This window comes from Chinchilla lanigera, unplaced genomic scaffold, assembly GCF_000276665.1.
Source record: "Chinchilla lanigera isolate Chin_1 unplaced genomic scaffold, ChiLan1.0 scaffold00015, whole genome shotgun sequence".
Lineage (NCBI taxonomy): Eukaryota > Metazoa > Chordata > Mammalia > Rodentia > Chinchillidae > Chinchilla > Chinchilla lanigera.
The window spans coordinates 30,299,898-30,318,981 of record NW_004955416.1 but is presented as its reverse complement, the minus strand read 5'-3'; the positions used below and the strand labels follow the sequence as shown (position 1 = coordinate 30,318,981).

The 19,084-nt window shown below is 47.5% G+C and overlaps 1 protein-coding gene across 1 annotated transcript in view; it reads left to right on the top strand.

Moving 5' to 3' along the window:
- The window catches only part of Otud7a (OTU deubiquitinase 7A), a gene marked incomplete at its 3' end in the record, with an annotated part of 182,955 nt that overhangs the window by 108,848 nt on the left and 55,023 nt on the right, over positions 1 to 19,084 (top strand). Inside the window, 1 exon segment of the mRNA XM_013512651.1 lies at positions 6,318 to 6,536. Coding sequence (XP_013368105.1) covers positions 6,318 to 6,536 — 219 coding nt within the window.

The window sequence follows — 19,084 nt, the reverse complement described above, 5'->3', positions numbered from 1 at the left end:
TTATTGCTATTGCCTTACCTTGCTTTTCTACTCTAAGGGTGAAAAGCGGTGTCTTATTTTAACTTTCATCTTGTCCTTTGCTGGGTTCCTCTCTTGCTGTAGAAAGTCTCATGGAATACAAAGTTACTGAAACATTTTTCCCATAAGTGTTTTTAAATTTCATTCTTTAGGTCTTTTAAATTTGAAATACATATATATATGTATGTATATATGTAAAGGGTCTCATTCTGTTTTCTTCTGAGATGGACTTATTTAAATATAGTTATCACATAAACCATCCTTTTCCCATTAACTAAAATGTCAACTGTGCTATATATTAAAGTCCGCAAGATCCCAGGATTTGCTTCTGAGCAGAGTTTTGGTCATTGTGTGGCTGCTCAGCATGTCACCCCTGACTAATACTTTCATGTAATATTGCTCTATGCTAAGGTAAACCCTTTTATTGATGTGTTTTTATAAAAATTTTCACTACTTTTGCATATTTATTCTGCCATGTAAACCTTAAAATTGCAATTCTGGTTGGAACTGAATTACATTTTTATTTTACTGAGAAGAATTGGCATTTGTGATGTTTTTCTCCCATCAAAGAGCATTGTGTATGCCTCTCTATAGATTTACGTTCAATTAAGACTTTAGGCATAGAGAAAGACAACTCATTTCATGCTTAGCTTGTATCCAACCATCTACATAAATTCTCTACTTAATAGAAAACAGAATTTAATAGTAACAGTTTTAAGAAAATAACTTGGGTTTTCTAAAAATATAGATCATATCTAAAGATATTTACCATTCTTTTTAGTATTTCTGCAATTCAGTTTCTGGTCCTGTTGTGTTACATGAACCCTCCCAAACCATGGGAGTGTGTTCCCTTTGTTCTTATTAGCTTGGTCTTATTATTTAAGATATAATACTTGTCATTAAAGATATAAGGTTTGAACCTCTATCTTAGATCATTCCTTTATCTTCTTACTCTGTATAAATCATAATCAAGTTAGGCATTATAATATGCATCATCTCTCTTCTTTTGATTTCATCCTTCCTTATTTGTTTTGATGGTACATTGTTAGGCTCATGTATGTTTATCTTAGGTTACGTTGCTCTAGAGTTTTTAGTTACCAGTATAGAATGAATGTCTCTTTGTCCCATGTAATGTCTTTTATCTTCCAATGATATTTTTGCACTGCTACCCTGATTTTCTGTTGGTTCATATTTGCCTGCAATGTCATATTTCATCTATTTTCAACTCCTTAGCCTTTCATATTAAATGTAATTCTCAGAAGTGATTTATCATCAAATTTTATTTTATTATTTAATCCAAGAATCTCTCTTGGAAATAAAAATTTAATCTGTTTAGTTTTGCTTCATATCTATAATTCTTTACGCTGTATATTTTACTTGCCAAAGGTTTTGTGTGGTTTTTTTTTTTGAAGTTAAACATTCTATTTGTACTTATGTGACAGTTACCTCTATTCTATTAAACCTGTATTTAGCTTTTGTTTCTATGATTTTATAAAACTTATTCACAACTATACTTTCCCCTAAAAAATAAGTTTGTGTCAATCTGCTCTTACTTTCTCCCTTCTTACCTCAGTCATCTTTAGGTTGGTTTTTTTGCTCCCTGTGTTGATTTAGATAAAAATTAACTCTTGTTTGCTTATATTTACAGTCATGCAATGCGAAACGACATTTCAACAATAACAGACTGTATTTGTAGTGATAGTCTGTCAGATTATGGTAGAGCTGAAAAAATCCTGTTGTCTAGTAATGTAGTAGCCGTTGTAATGTCAGAGCACAACACATTGCCCCTATGTTTGTGACAGTGTTTATATAAATAAACCTGCCCCACAGCCAGTCCTGTACAGATAAGGCCCATTACTTATCATTCAGTAATGACACTTTAGTACATAATTGATATCAATACAAGTGTTGCCAAGTATGTAATAGCTTGTAAGGATAATAGATGACTGCTGGTGCTTTATACATTTACCGTACTGCACTTTTGTTGTTATTTTAGTGTGTGCTCCTCCTACTTAGTAAAAGTTCGCAGTAAAAGAGTCTGCTGTGCTGAGCTGGCAGCAGCATCACACGTCTACGTTTACTGTGTCCCTTGGTGGCAGCAGGAGGTCGTATCAGGAGACTGAAGCATCTAGATCTGTGTGAACATCCTGTGTAGTTCACCTTGCCACACGTGGCTCAGAGCATATCCCTGTCATAGAGAGACATGTGACTGTATTCATTTCTCTTTTGCTGAAAGAGTATTTTCCCAAAGACTCCTTACAAAAAAATTTTTTGCATGATGAATCTCCTAAGGCTTTCAGTGCCTGGAAGGTTTTAAAGGATATACTTACAATTTTGTTTCGTGAAATAGAAATTTTCAGCTCAGATTGTTCTCCTGGAATGCTTTGCCACCCTTCCTCTGCTGCCTGCTTTCAGCTCATTTCTGTGATTTCCAAGAGGGTCCCTGGTTGTGATGTCGTAACCCTAACCCACTCGTTCATCCTGCAGTGCATCTGTTGTGAGTCGGCATTTACGTATTTTCTTTCTCAGTTCATTCTTTGCATTATTATTATTCAACAATCTAATAGCTTATCTCTTTGAACACGTTTGCTAGGCTTGCTTTGAAATCTAGTCCATTTCCTCTTCTTCCTGGCAAAAGGACTTTGCTGCCTTTCTTTGACCATTCCTGCCTGCCCCACTGCTGGTCCCTGTTTCCCTGTGAGCTGCTGGTGCCCAGGTTATCAGCTGTCAGAACTTACAGGCAAAGTATAATGATCCAACAGGGATAATTAGCACAGTCACATCTCAAATATTTATCACTTTCATGCTAGAAGCATTCAGATTCCTCTCTTCTGCTTGTTTTGAAATAGATAAAAATTATTATTAACTATGGTCACCCTACTGTGCCATGGAACGCTAGAATTTATGCCCCCTACATAACTGTAACTTTGTACCCAATCTCCAGCCTCCACCTCCCCTTCCTGCGCTTCTGCACGCTTTGGTAATCACTGTTCTACTCCCAGCTTCTATGGGAGTCATTTATTTTGCTTCTCTGTGTGAGCAAAATGATACGGTATTTGTATTCTTGTGCCTGGCTTATTCACTTCTCCATGTTCATCCGTGGTGTTGCAGACGACAGAACTTCCCTCTGTTTGGCTGCAGAGTATTCTATTGTAGCTATATAACAGATTTTTGTCTTTATCTAGTTTTTCATCATCCATTCATCCACTGATGGACCCTTAGGCTCCGTATCTTGACTATTGTGAATAGTGCCACAGTGACCATGGGTTTAAGGATGTCGTGGCATACTGATTTCCTTTTCTTTAGATATAGACACAACATTGGACTGGCTGGATCTCGAATGTTCTAATTAAGATATAAAACTTTCCCCACTTGCTCCCTTCCCCAGAGTTGTTTTTCTGCTCAGGGAAACTTCCAGCACCTCTGCTTCAATGATTGCTTATTTCTGGGGGCTGCTCCTTCCGTGGTAACTACCATGCTCCCAGGTGTGGGGAGACTGTGCCCATTGGTATTGGTGTCCCAACCCCGCCATGCCCTGGCAGTATGTGACATTCCTCCAGCTGGCTTGCGCCCACGCAGCTGCTAGCCCACACTGTGGTAATAATGGGGGAGCACAGTGACCCACTGGGGGAGAGGGAAGGCACGCAGAACCAGAAATCCCTTCCGGCCGACCCATGGAACGTACCATTGTGGCCCCTCTGCTCCAGGGTGTCTCCAGCTGGGTTTACGGAGAGGATGCTGAGGCCTGCTCCCTCTCTTACCCTGGATATACTGTTTCTGAGTGCTGCCTCTTTCCTGCCAGCAGGAGTGGTGACCTGGAGGCCTCCTCTTCCAGGCACTTGGTTCTGTCCCCACCCCAGGGCCTTCCCTGGTGTTTGTCTTCAGCACCACAAAGTTAAGGCTCCAAGGCTCCGCCCCTTCCAGACAGTGGTGGTTCAAACAGATGTTCACAGGGCAGTTCCTGCTGGTTTTGCCCACAGCACACGAAGCCAGCAGTGATCTCATCCTTCTGAGAGCTCCAGGAGGACCCTCGCTCAGTTTGCAGGCAGGTGGGCACAGTAAGCCTCATGTTACTGGTCCCTGCTCTACTGGACTTGTATCAGACATCACTTCAGGAGAAAAACAGGAGTGTGCCTGTTGAATCTCGGTATAGCCTTACCATAGTATAATCTTAAGACTCAAGCCTTGTTTTTAATAAAATAGAAATTATAGAGTTTCTGAGTTAGATTTATGTCTTAGCAGAATTCTTCCTGAAGTCCCAATGTGATCAAATGAAAACTGAAGCATCCACAGTCTAAATCCGGGGCAGTAAATGATGGCCAATGAGCCGTACCTGGCCACCGCCTGCTTTTTAATAAAGTTTTATTAGAACACCTCGAGCCCATTCATGGATGTATTGTGTGTGACTGCATTAGTGCTAGGGTTGAGTAGTGAGACAGAGACTGTATGGCCTATGCAACACCTAAACTGTGTATATCTGCCTTTTTAATAAAGGTTTGTCTACCTGTTTAAAATGTACCCAGGATTTATTTTAATCAGGCATAGTAAGGCAAAGAGACAGAAGTAACTTACTGTAAAGGAAAAAGTTTCCATGTACAGTTCCCTTGGAGCAGGAGGCACAGAACACACATGAGGCCACAAGGGAAGGCGCAGAGCAAGCCATGGGTAATAAGGGCCGTTATTGTGGTTTCCATGGAAGAGGCAGGTGAGGCAGGGTGAGTTGGCCTAGAAGCAGCCGTTGTTAATCATGTCAGTGGTTCTGGGGGCTGTAGGCCCCATCTCTAGTTGTCCAGGACCTGACCCTGGGATGATCAGGGCAGGGAATGCTTTGGGTCTTCAGAGCCAGTAGAGGAGAAGGGCCGGTGTGGACAATGAGTGAGTTGGTTTGCCCTGAAAGGCACTGCTGTCCCTAGGATGTGGCTGGGCCTGGCACGGCAGCTTGTCCCCAGTCAGCACAGCCCCAGAGGCCTGCGCATCAGAAAGACAGAGAGCAGGAAAGCACAGTCCGCACACACCTGAGGCCACAAAGGAAGTGGGACCTGTCCTGACCTCCGTCATCAGCTGGAGCAGAGTTCTGTGCGTTCCCATCTCTCATTTCTCTGTTTCCCTGGGACATACTATTAAATGTGGCAAACCCCATAAAATGTTCCATTTACAGCTCCAGTAGGAGGGTCACTGAGTTCACGTGTAAAGACTCAAGGCTGGGTCTAGGTAAGCAGTAGAGTGCTGTCCTGTCTTGAGCAAAGCCCGGGATTTGATCCCAAGGACCTTAGAAATCTGTGTTTGTGTATGTGCAAGAGAAAGAGAAACGATAGAGACAGAGAGAGACAGAGAGATTCTCTATACCCAGCCCTGGAGATGGTGCTGGGGAAGGTGGTAGTGTGGTGAGGTGTTAGGAGTATGTATTTCTCATTGTATAATCTTCAACTCAATCTATTTTTAGTTCAAAAACACTTCTCTCTTCAGACTCAGTTCAAATATTTCCTGTCTGGATCTGCTTAGTAGCGTCACCTTTTACTACAAGTCACAATGCCTCTAAGCACAGGAGCATGGCTCCCTGGCTAGAAGATCCCCACGGGGCGCAGAGCAGGATTCTGGGTGTCTGGACAACAGATTGTGGGTACACGTGGCCCCTCGGTTCTCTAATATGGAAGCCCATCAGCAGCCCCTCTTTCCCCAGACTCAGGGTGGAGAGTTTGTGGTCGGATGTGTGACCTTAGCATGGCATGTAAGAGGCAGGACAACTTGGGGTCTCCCTGGGCCCACTTTGGAGGATCTGGGCCAAGCCCAGGAACTGATGGGATCACCTCCAAAAAACATGTGAGCGAGCCCTGTGTGTCCCACTGCTCCTCTTTCTAATGATCTGTGCGATCTGACTTCTCCTGTTGTCTTCCTCAGAATACAAAACAACTTGATCCATTCTGAAATCTGTTCTGTACCCATGGCTTTCTATTTATTCAAATGGAAAAACATACAAGACTTCTGAGAATTACCTTCGGACTTTAAGCTAACATGCCACATATATACTTACCTATGTGTACTTTTGTGTGCAGTGTGCACATGTGCCTGTGTCTGTATGGGTGTGTATGTGCATGCACATGTGTACTGCATGTGTGTGTGCCCACGTGTATGTGTTGGTGTATGCACCTGTGTATGCTTGTGTGTACCTGTGCATCCTTGTGTGTGTGCACATGCTCATGTGTACGTATAGGTGTACATGTGCGCTCCTGCGTGTTGGTGTGTGTGCACAGACTTATTGTGACTCAGTCCTGGTGCCCGTGTCTCCTTCTTCCCTACAGAAAAGCGACTTTCCCGGGGGATTTCACACGCCAGCTCAGCCATTGTCTCCCTGGCCCGCTCCCACGTGGCCAGTGAGTGCAGCAATGAGCAGTTCCCCCTGGAGATGCCGATCTACACGTTCCAGTTGCCGGATCTGAGTGTGTACAGCGAGGACTTCAGGAGCTTCATCGAGCGGGACTTGATTGAGCAGGCAACCATGGTCGCTTTGGAGCAGGCGGGTGAGTTGCTTCCGCCAGCCCGTCACGTGCCTGTGGCCCAGTGAGTGAGCAAGCTGGCCTGACTCCTTCATGAGCGGGGGAGAGAACGGTGTTCTCGGGCTCTGGGAGGTTTCCCGGCAGGATTCTGAGTGTACTGAACCTGTTCTGCAGACTCACTGTGCTCCCACGAAGGCCTGCAGGAACAAGGAGACTAAGGCCAGGCTCCGGCTCCCCTTAGAGCGGGTGGCGCTGAAATGCCCCGAGCTGTCTCCCTTGCTCCTGAATCCCAGGGCCCCTCTTCCAAGGGAACACTGGGCTTCTTTGCCTTGTTTCCTCTTCTCCCCATCCAGCTCCTGCATGGGTGTTGAACAAAAGATAGGAAAGATCATAGGAGAGAAAAATAGGAGACTGGTGCCCTTCCTATGGACATGGGCAAGTCCCATAACCTCCCCGAGCCTCAGCTTCCCATGAGCAGTGATGAGAACACTGCTGACCAGGGGAAATATAGCACTCAATGACACGTGCCTTGCAGAGCCACCAGCGCCCTCCCCTCCCAGCCTTTCTGGCATCCAGGTTGAGGCAGCTGAGAAGCTGGCCTTACTGGGAGTGGTGGTGCACACCTGTAATCCCAGCACTCGGGAGGCTGAGGCAGGAGAATCACCAAGAGTTTGAGGCCAGCCTGGGCTACAAAGTGAGTTCAAGGCCAACCTACACTACATAGTGAGACCCTGTCTCAAAAATAGAAAAAGAAAGAAAAGAAAAAGAAGAAGAGGAGGAGGAGGAGGAGCAGGAGGCCAGCCTTAGTCTCCTCCTTAATGTTTCCTGTCCACCCCAACAATCCAGGCACAAAGTACCGGGCAGCACAGCAGGCATCTCTTCCCTGGAGTCCCTGTGGGAAAAACTCAGTTCAAAGCAAGTGTCTCTGACAGATTTAGATTATTCCAGACACAAAGCAATATATATTTCACTCCTGATCACTTGTATTATAAATATTCCAAAATCAAATGTTCAAGGGCTTTTCATGAAAGACTGTGTCCTTCCCAAGCGACATACTGCCCAGCAGGGACCCTATCTGCTCTCAGGCCCTGACGGTGGACCTGGGGTGTGTCCCCAGCCCGGGTCAGCTGCTTCTGCATGGGCTGGAAAGCAGGGCTTTCTGGTCTGGACTCAGTCTTCGGGCAGCTCTTCCTGTGTGCGGGACGTGGAGCCTCCACTGCCAGAGGAGCCCTTAGGGCTTGGAGGTGCTCCCAGGTGTGACATCCCAGCAGAAGAGGAAGGGAAGCTTGTGGCTGAGCAGTAGAGGGTCCTGCTGAGAGCTGCAGCCGGCAATGCACCGCTAGGCCTTTGGCCAAGATTCAGCGAACACAGCCAAATACCTTTGAGTATTTCAGAGGGAGACAGACGAGAAGGCTCTGTAGGTTGCGTACTGGGGGATGGGTCAGCCTGGACCCTGGTAGGAAAGAAAAGCGACCCACAGAACCTAAACGAGATGAGAGGATTCTATAAAGGGACTGTTTGCCAAAGAGTAGGTAGAGTTTAAAAACACCAGTGAAGGACATTGTACCAGGAAATAGCCTGGCATTGCCAGCTTGTGCCTGGCGGAGAAGCGAAGGGTGAGAGTAGCTGTATGCAGAGAGCCGTGGCTTTGGAGGAGAGGAGGTGCTGGAGAGCGAAGACTCCAACCACATTCTTCCTCCGCCAGGCAGGCTCTCTCCGTGCCTCTTACTGGCAGAAGGGCAGAGTTCCTTGCTGGATCCGTGCTGCTCACCCCTGGGCACAGAGCACCATGCAGACAGGTGGACTCTGGTCCTCAGGGCAAATTGGAGACACCCAGACAGGAGCAATGTGTCAGGCGTTTTGACCAGCGCAGACCTTCTGGATATGCCTGTTTCCTGCGTGGCTTGTCAGATAGCCCAAGGGCACCCCCCATCTGCCTTCACACGCACAGCGACGTGGCAGATACATGACAAGGGAGGGGAGGGGTTTACGGGACCTTATTGGCGGCAGCCTTGCAGTCAAGGCCCAGTCACAGGACCCAGGGCGCCTCGCCGGGGTCGCGTGTGGTTTCAGAACAAGGTCCACATCCCCAGTCGCCATCTTGGCTCTCGCCTTTGCGACTCTGAACAAATTCTCCCCGCTGCTGTGCAGCCATCGGAAACAAGCCAGAGACTGGCACCCAGAGCCCTGCTGTCTCATCTCAGTGCCCATTCACTGATCCACAACCGCAAAACAGCCCCCGCCCCCACTGGTAGTCATGGAAACCACGCGTTGGGGAGGCTGGCTGTCTCAACCAGGTTCCACGTGGCTGATTCCGACGAGGTGCGAACGAAAGGTTCCCTCTCCCTCGAGAAGTTAGTGTGGGTTAGCAAGCAAGCCAGTCTGGAGAGCTGTTCTCCATCAAAGTCGACGGCAGCTCAAAGTTCAGCACTGACCGTCACAAGCAGCTCAGGCCACTGACGCAGGCACCTGGTTGCTTCATCTAAGCTCAAGGGCTGTGAGCCGAGTCGGCCACGTCGACTTTCCTCCTTCAGCCCTGCTGTGTTTAGCAAACGCCTTCACTTCCTTTGAATGTTTCTTATTAATGTTTCTCCACATACAGTAGTCCCCTCAACCCCCAGTATTATTACCTGAGGTTTCAGTCAATGGTGGTCTGAAAATATTAAACAGGAAATGCCAGAAATAAACAGTTCATACATTTAAATTGCATTTATTGCACTATATAAAACATTACCATAGATATGTACACATGGGGAAAACTCTATATTCAGGGCTCAGTACCGTGCATGCGTTCAGGCCTGCACTGGGGTCTGGGAACATACACCCCAAAGAGAAGGGGCAACACCAGCTATATCACATACTATTTCTATCACTCACACTTTCCTTCTTGACCAGCATTTTAAAAGGATACTAACTAACTTCAAATACCCTGTCTGGCACCTCTTAAAAACCCAACCTGACTGAGTTAAAGGGTTAAATTTGCAAACAGCACATCGCTTTTTCCACGCACTGAGGAAATGGAGAGAAATGGCAGCAGAGATCAGTGTAGACACAAGGCTCAGTCCACACAGCAGTGAAGCCCCTCATCTGTACTAGCAGAAGGCCTAGGAGAGGCCGTCAGCTTACTCTGCGTGAGGTCAGAGGTGCTTGCAGTGCACTGAGAGGCTGAGGCTCAGCGTTCTGCCTGCGACAGGCATCACGGGATCCAACACGTCTCCCGCATCCTGGTACTGAAAAACAGGAAGGTGCACAGGCTGACGTGCAGCCACTCCCTGGGCAGGCAGGGCGTCTCTGGGATAGGAGGATGCAAACCCAACCCGAGCCCTCCATCCACCTGACCTCCCTGACCTTCTCTTTCCCTCTGCTCTTAAGCAAGGGCTCAGATCAGGCCGCACACCCCCAATCTTTCTGTGTGCAGATTCCGGCAGGAAGTCCTCGTCCCCTACTCCATGTAAGTGAGGACTCTGAGCCCTGGGAAGTGGCTGGGCCCCTGGGGACTCGGGCATCACCGTCCGTGGGGAAAACAGTGCTCCGCCATAATGCAGGGCCATGAGAAAGCCACTGGTATTGCTGGGTGGAACCTGTACATCCTCCTTTCCAGGAGTTAAGTACTTAGAAAGATTATGAATAAACTACTGATGCTCAAATTCATTTATTGTACATGAAATTATAGATATGAATAAATATACCTAAGGTCAGTTAACCCAGTTATGGTTGGGAGGAAACAGCATCCTTCTCATGGGCCTTGGGTGGGGCACTTCTTCTTCCCTTAGCTGTAGAGCAACAAGGGGCTCTTATGGTCCAGAAAACTGGGATAGGAGGATGCAAACCCAACCCGAGCCCTCCATCCACCTGACTGGCAACAAATGGCCTTCGCGCATTGCCCAACGTGGAGTTGGTCTAGACCCAGCACACGGTTTTACTTCTCAGTGGCCTGCATGGTGCGGATGTTGAGGTACCTGCCCAGCTTTTGGGGCATGTGGGCAGGCCCATCTGTTTGTGAGGCCCCCATGTTGAGTGGGGGGTGGGCTTTGGATTTCAACAGATCCCACAAACTGGGGAGACCAGGACTTCCTAGCCCTGCCACCCTGGGGAATCCAGCCCCTCCTAAGGGGCAGTCTCAGGGACAACCGAGATTCTGGTCTTCTGAAGGTAAAACTTACTGGCCTCTGAGAGAGGAAAGAAAGATGATTCCCATCCATCAATGATTCACCTGTCAGAGAACCCAAGCACTCATTTACTTTTCAATCAAGAGACCTCAGTGCATTGCCAAGTGGAAAGACTCTGTAAGTTTGGGAAGAAATAGCAGTGGCTAATCTGAAAGTGTACTCAGGAGCCAAAGGGCAGAGGCATATTTGTATAGCCCAGTAGTTGCTATGGACACAAGAGATTGGAATATAGATGTTGACTCACATTTAGGACACCTTTGAATTGTGGCACTGAGTCTTGCTTCCATGGGTGGATAATTGGGCTGGAGGGAATCTGCCAAAGAAGTCGTAAGATGTGGAGGAGTAATTTTGGAGTCAGCCTGACCCTGGCTCACGTCCCAGATTGGCAGGGAGAGTTTAGCCAAACTGCGTGGTCTGCTCGAGTGTCACCGTCTTGCGTCTGAAAGTCAAAGATGTGTGGCAGCTGCCACGCCATGAGAGACTCATCCCTGGACACCTGTGCTGCCTCCCACAAATCCCTGTCCAGGTCGAGGGCTTCTCCACAGCAGGACACATGGAAGTCCCTGCTTTGGAGGAGACTGAATTCCAGTGAGGAAGAAAGGCCACCAACAAGTAGACCGTAAATACAAAGTGCGGCAGCAGTGGCTGCTAGGAGACGCTAAGAAGCGAGGTGCAGGGACACCAGGTGAGGAGAAGGAACTGGCGAGCCAGGGCAGGGTGGGGAGCGGGAGACACCTGGACATGGAGGCTCCTGGCGGAGGGGACAGCATCACAGGCCACACGTAACAGAGGCTAGCATCACCGTGCAGGTGCAGCAAAGGCTGGGGGAGCAGGAAGGAAAGGCCAGGAGAGGGAATCAGGGCCTAGGGCACCATCATGAGTGCTTTCGATTCAACTGTCTCAGCCTCCACAGGGTTTTGAGCAGGAGAGTGACAGACTTTGACCCACGTCTAGCTGCTTTGTCAAGAATGGACTGTGGGGCTGCAAGAGGAAAAGCAGGCAGAAAGGGGATAGGCAGCTTCTGCACTCCAGGAGTAGGGGCCCAGGCCGTGGACTCGCGAGGGAAAGGAAAACAGCAGGTAGGTACTGAAGCAGGATGTGTTGTAAAGATAAACCTCCAGGCCTTGCTGAGATTCGATGGGGCGTGGCAGACAGAAGAGTCGAGCACAACCCCGAGAATGTTGCTCTTACCACGTGGGCAGAGAGCAGTGCCGTGCAGATTGCTGTCAGGTAAGGCCTGAGGTTTTGGACAAGACTGGAAGAGGTGCTGTGCAGCTGAACATGGGAGCCTGGCGCAGGGAGAGGGTGGGGCTCAGGTGTAAGTGTGGGAGTTGGTAGTGTATGGTGAACTCCCTGGGGTGGAGCGAGCTGCCGAGAAGACGCGCCCACCACGCCCCGACACAGCCTCTGGATGCACTGGCCTGGGTCGGAGAAGTGAGCCTTCCAAACCCCTGGGCGGGTGCTCCAGGATCGAGGGCTCAGAAACAGCAGGAGAATCCAGCAGAGGAGACAGAAGCAGGGAAAGCTAGGGGTTAACGGTGTCCCAGATCCCAGGGAAGAAGGTGTTTCGAGTAAGGCGCGTCCTGGGATGCCACATGTGCCTAAGTGAGGGAACTTGCACACTAGGTACTGACCAGTGTGTCTGAGCACTCAGGCCCAAGTTTTCAGGGACACGGTGGACTAGAGGCAGCAGCACTGTGCAGGGTGCAGAGAAAGACCAGGAAGCGTTAGGTACAGTTCCTGGCAGCCGCTACATTCCTCTCTTCCCACTGCTTTTACACGCTGTGTTGGTCAACGTAGTACTGAAACAGAACCTGAGAACATCAACTTAGCACGGGCCAGGATTCGTTTCGGCTCACAGTTTCGGAGGTTTCGGCCCGCTGTTGCTTAGCCCTCACTTTGGGCCTGTGGCAGCACGGTGCATGTTGATAGGAATGCGTATGTGGAGGAGCACAGTTCACCTCGTGGCAGCTGGGAGGCAAGAAGTAGGACAGAGGAGGGGCCAGGGCCCCATATCCCCATCGAGGGCATGCTCCCAGTGTTCTCACTTCCTCCCCCTGGGCCCCACTTCCAGAAGGTTCTACCCCCCCAACAATGCCACAAGCGTGGCCACAGACCTTTAGGGGACGTTCAAGTTCCAAACTACCATGTGTCCCCTTCCCTGTTTCATGAAGTGTCCACATTGTCCTGTGAAATGGGAATACGCCTTGCTCCTAAAGGTAGTCCCACAGAATTCTGGGTCTGTCTTCTGACCATAATTTTTGGAGAACCTTCCACTCATCACTCACAGCAGAGACCAGGTGGGTTGGCCTAGAAGGGCCATGTTCCTTCACGGGCCTGGCGGGTTTGGAGTCCCAACCACAGAGCTCAGGGAGGCTCCGAGGTCAGAGTTCATGTCCTGGCACTGTACTGGTCACAGTGTGGTCCTCGCTGTGCCACCCTCGCAGGGCTTCAGATTCTCACCCTTGACACAGTGGTGAGGCAGCTCTCCTTGTAGGACTGTTCTGAAGATTAGCAGAAGTCTTGTTTGTACAGTGTTGGATCTATGCTAAACATTGAGCCAATAGCCGCCTTTGCTGACTTTTATATTATATTCATAGAGTGATATATGTTTCTGTTTGTTCTTTTACATTTTTGCTAGAAAGAATATATATTTTGACCAGAACAGTAAGTCACTTTCTCAGGCATTATTACTCTCCATTCAATTAGTAAACACATATTAGAACGTAATATGCTATACATTATCATTCTGCCAGGGGTGACCAAGAGGAGGAACACAGGTGCCCGCCCCAAAGGTGCTCCAAGGACATGGGAAAGACAGACCCAGAACAAAGCATCATAGTCCTGGGTGCAAGCCCTAGCGATGCCCTGATTGCGTGTGAGAGCAGATGGCCCTGGGTTGGGGGCGCCCTCCAGGGATAGTAAAAGGAATCACAGCGTAACCTAGCAAGAATTCCCTCATTTTTTCTCAGACAGAATTGTCACGTTTTGTTTTCTTTCATGGAGGTGTCTTAAGTGGGTGATGAGCAAAATGACATCTTATTTTAAACTGTGTGGTAACCATCTGTTACAAAGCTTTCGTTAATCAGTCCCATTGTCACGTATGAATTTGAAGAATGTTGCTCAGAAAAGTCAGAACAAGTGACTAACACTCCCCATGCAAGAAAGCCCTGATGCGTTCACCTGTGATTTTCTTCTTGGCATGAGCTCATGTTTTTAAGATATTCACAGTGCTAACCCCTATGTGTTCTTCCTGTGCTGAAGTGAAGTAATTATGTGAGAAGATGTGAGTAGCCTCTTTGTCAAAGCTAGGAATAAGAATATTGAACTATAAGGGCTTGGGATATAACTCAGCGGCACAAGCACCTGCCTAGCAAGCGCAAGGTCCTGAGTTCAATCCCCAGTACTGAAAAAAAAAAAAAGAATATTGAACTATGAACCTTTTTGACCCTTCCCAGTGCATTCCTTATATGAAGAATCCTTTTACCTTGGGCATTGCACTTAGGGTTTGCCCTGGAGACACTGAAGTAGCACTGGGACATTTTAGTCTTGCAGAAGTTGGAAATTACTGACATTTGCCATGGGTGGGTCATTTTCTGAGGGGAATCACACCTGATTTACAGTCCCAACGATGCTCCAACTGGCTGTGAATCTTGACTTCTAGAAGCCAGCTAAAATCAAGCCCTCATCTTGCCGTGCATTTACCCAGCCACGCTGGCAGACAGGACCCTGAGTCTCTGTCCTCTTTCAGGTGTGTGCATTGCCACCAACCTGGGCCGCAGAGCTCTCTGTACAGCTCCCAGGAGCCATCCACTTGCCCTGTAAGTTCAAGTGTCCCCTGAGCTTCAAGGACACAAGCAAGAGTCCTAGACAGTGCATAAACACTCCTGAGATAGGAGTGGGAAATTAATGGACAGAATTCCTGTTTCACCATCCTTAGGCTAAAGGACACTACTCTCATTTTTATTACTACATAACAAAGAGTCCCACATTAGCAGCTTAAAATAGCACAAATGTATCATCTTATAGTTTCTGTGGGTCAGCAGTCTGCTACCTTTCAGCTGGGTCTGAGACTCTCTCAGAATCTCTTGAGGTTGATATCAAGGTGTCGGCAGGCTGTGTCCTCAGCTGGAGTCTTCTCTAGGGTAGGATCAACTTGGAAAAATTCAGTTTCTTGAAGCTGAAAAGCTGAGATTCCATTTTGTCACTAGCAATTAGGTAGAGAAGCTCTCAGCTGGAGACCCCCAAAAGACCTAAGTGTAGCAGATCACTGTGCAGCGCTTACTTTGCAGGGCTGGGGAGACAGAACACACACCACAAGTTGCATGAAGCCAGTTTATTACTTACAAAGAGGCATCAAAGAACAACAGGAGCTAGAATTCATGGCAAGCCAGTCTCGCAAGACTCAGGAAAACTGCCCGTGGCAGGGTCTTTTCTGCACATGCCCCACTTTCACTGTAGCAAAGGGACCTTGGGAAGCACGTTTCTCTGGGTTTGATACCCAGGGGAAATGGTAGTCACTGAAGTAAAGCACCGGGCCACATCCTGATTAGGAGGGGCCAACAAAGGCTGGGCCTGTGCTTGCCAGGTCCCTGCTCATCCCGGGATCCCATAGTCCCAGTATATTCTGTAGTTATTCTTGAGCCTTGCAAGTAAGAAAAAGGGGGTGAGGGGGGCTGAGTCTTGCTGTCACCAGACAGGACCAAGGAAGTCCCCAAGTGCAGATGGGGAATCTTGGCTCGCCCCTCCCAGGCGCAGGTTGCAAGTTCTCTGATTTTCACCAAAGAACAAGAACTTTCAGGATGAGTCACTGAGAGGCATAAAGGGATTTACTAGGCAGAATTTTTAAAGTACGCACTCAAGGAAATAGAGTGCAAACCCACAAGAGGGAGGAGCACTGTTTTCTGGAATTGGAAACATTTGTGTTCCTCGTGAGCGGGTGGGAACCTGTGAAACTCGTGAGTTTGTGGGAGTTCTGTGTTGGTCCTGGCTTGTGGGAAAAAGAAGAAAAGCATGCCCCACCCCAGAAGGATAATGGGTGATTTTGATGAAAATTATGAGCCCAGCTCTATTTTAAAGAAGGACCTGAGCATTCTTCGGATGCTCTCAGTCTGTCCCTTTATCTTCAGATCATGTTTCTGCCCTTTATCAGCAAAGCTAATTTATGGACCTACAGTACCAGTAATGAATTTTGGGTGATATAGGTCTGGTCTAGAAGGAAAGAAGCATAAATTAACCTAGGGACTACGGACATGGGTAGCCTTGGGTAAGTTTGACCATGTCCCAGAAGTTACAGTATTCTTAGCACATATTTTTCTTATATTATGATTTTCCTTGTCTCCTTTTTTCCTGTTTGTGTACCTTCTATCCAGCCAGACATGGTGGTAGATGCCTGTAATCCCAGCCCTTGGGAGGCTGAGACAGGAGGCTCGCTGTGAGTTTGAGGCCAGCCTAGACTACATGAGCTAGTTCAAGGCCAGCTTGAACTATATAGTGAGATTCTGTCTCAAAAAAAAAAAAACACAAATATATCTTCTATCCTACCTCATTCCAGGAGCACTGGGAGAGCTACCCTGTATGTGTCCATGTCATGTAACTGTCCTCACAAGCTTGTAGTTTACTTCTTCAAACCCAACCAGAGACTCTCCCTCTACATTCTACCCTCCACCATCTCTCTCCAAATCTGTCTGACTTCCCCCTGGCCTGAGCCTCCTTTTCAGAACTCACCCAGTTAGATCAAGCCAACCCCAGACAGCTTCCCCATTGGTCAGCTCAGAGTCAAGTACTTACATCCCAGAAGTGCATTCACATTGCCCAGAGTTTTAACTGAGTCCATCATACGCTCAGATCCTGGCCACACTCAAAGGGAGCGGGTAGCACGGGACCCTACCCTAGGAGGCGGGAATCTTGGAAAAACCTTAGAAGTCTGCTTGCCACTTATTCCGTGTTATTTGTGGTATTTTAGCAAATTCTGCTGTGCTAACAGACCCAGAATGAGAGATAAAATCATGTTGGATATATCTGGCCAGGGGATTTGCCCGGTTTCCTGCTGTGCCACTTTCAATGCTTTCACTGGAATATGGTATATCAAAGTATACTGCGGCTAGCAGCAGCGCATGCATTTGAGCTGAATTCTGGTCTTACTGATTTCACATTTCAAGGAACACGTCGCTGGACCCTCTGAGGAAATTGTTCTCTTTTATAAGGGACAATCACAGCCGTGGGTATGCTCATGGGCTGGGGGGCAGGCACCGTGACAGCTGTGCCTTTGGTAACAGGAACCATCATGCATTGTGTGTCCCACCATACTCTTCGTGCGTTGTGTGCCAGTTTGCACTTCCAGATCTCACACCAGCTGAACGTGCTTGCGAATACAAAAGGAAGCAGAGCCCCAGAGAAGCAAACTGGCCCGCCTGTGCCCCTCTGGTCTGTAAAAGCGCTTCTTGATGCCCTTCCTCAAATCTGCCTGTGTCCTGGTACCTTCTCCATCCATCTCAGAGCCTGAGAAACTGCCACCTCCTCCGGCAAGCTACCCTCTGTTGACTGCTGCGTTCCAAGTATGAATCACATCATTCCTTGCTTTGCTTGAAAGAGTAAATCATCAGTGCCAGAGAAAAAGGTCTCCGTATTCGAGAGACCGAATACAGAAGTACACAGTGAAGCCAGTCACAGAGGGGCCGACCCTGGACAGCTCCGAGAGGTCAGGAGCATCTGACCCGGAGGCAGAATGCGGGGGACTTCGACCGGGAAGGAGGGGCGCACACTGCAGCCATGCTGGATCCTCGCAGTTAACATTCCTCACCAACGCAGGATGCCTGATTTCAAAAAATACCGCAATATAAACTCAGATCAAGTTAGAAAGGTTTTTCAAGTTTATGTTGCTTATGAAATAAGAAACAAACAGTCTCAAACTGAGGGCTTTGAACCAAGCATACTGAGAAAGGCCCTGCTGCAGTCAGAAGAGGGAACCATGCAGGAGGAAGTCTGTGGCCTTCTTCATGGCTGGGCGTCATGCTGGATTTTCTGTTTAGTTAAGCTGTCATCTATGCTGACAGGTTTCCTGTCACTCAATCAGGCTGACAAGGCTGTGAAGCTCACTGTCTGTGTTTCCTTTAAGACTGGAGCTCATACATCAGAGTAACTTACATTTCAGCTGGGTGATGAGAAGCGGCCAGCCTAGGGCTGTATCTAAACTGTGGCCTTCATTTGAAGTTTCGTTTAACAGTGCTGTATAATATGTAGTAATAATTTTGCTGACATACTATTTACCCCCAAAAAACTGAAGCGTAGAAGCAAGTCACGTGATGAATCTAACCGAACAGACCCTAAAAGGTCAGAAAAGCTCATTAGGTCATCTCCTGCCTAGCCACGGTGTTCTCATTTTTATTTTTGGGGGAAAGGAGCGCCCGGATTTGCTATCCTAGGTATTAGAAATGATGAGAAAGTTGGGGGATGAAGAATAGTTAGAAAATAGAACTTTTCAACGGCTTACAAGGTGGTAGAATAAAACTGACAGTGGCTCTGGTCTGTGAGAAGCCAGTGCACCAACACGGAAGGTAAAGATAACGAGCAGGTGATGATACAGTATATTTTACTGACAGAGTATGTGTTAGGGGGTTATGACTTAGCATTGAATTTATAGGCTCAGTAAGCATCTAAGGTGCCCCTTAAATAGTTCAGAAAAACTCTTCTGCATTTTATGGGGAAAATGACATGCAATAGGAATGTTTGCAAGTGAGGTTTTCCCAAGGCCTTTCCTCAATAAATTCACCACCTGGATCTTTTACCGCCAAAGTGGCTTCTCAGGTGAAAGCAGCCTCCACCTGTCCTTTCCTGTGTGCTCACGTCCAAAACTAGACCCACAACCTTTTCGTTTTTTAACTCCTTTTTGAAACACAATATGCATATGAAGAAATATGGTGCAAAGCCTTAAGTGTAGAACAGGACACATCTTAACACAAGAACTCGGGTCAAGGATACTGACTTCTAACAGCACAGATTTATCTCGCCTGGTTTTGAATTTTATATAAATGGCATCATGAGTGGGTTAGATTTTACACTTAACATTTAACTTGTGCAAGTCATCCATCTAGTTAAGCATAATTATGGTTTATTCTGGGTACTCTGTGATATTGCAGTATATACATGCACTATAAATCATTCATCTATTGGATTGTTGGTGGACATTTGGCATCTGCCCTGGCTTGGACATGGCTTACGTGTCTCTTAGGGCTTCACGTGTTCAAGTTTAATCTTCACTGTGAGGGATTCAGAAAGTGGAAACATAGTCTGACTATGCTCTTTCGAGACGGACCGTTTGGAAACTATTAGTGTTAGATAAGTTCATTAGGGTTACTGGTTTTCCTGCCCATACTACTTTAACTACATCCTGCATAATTCAAA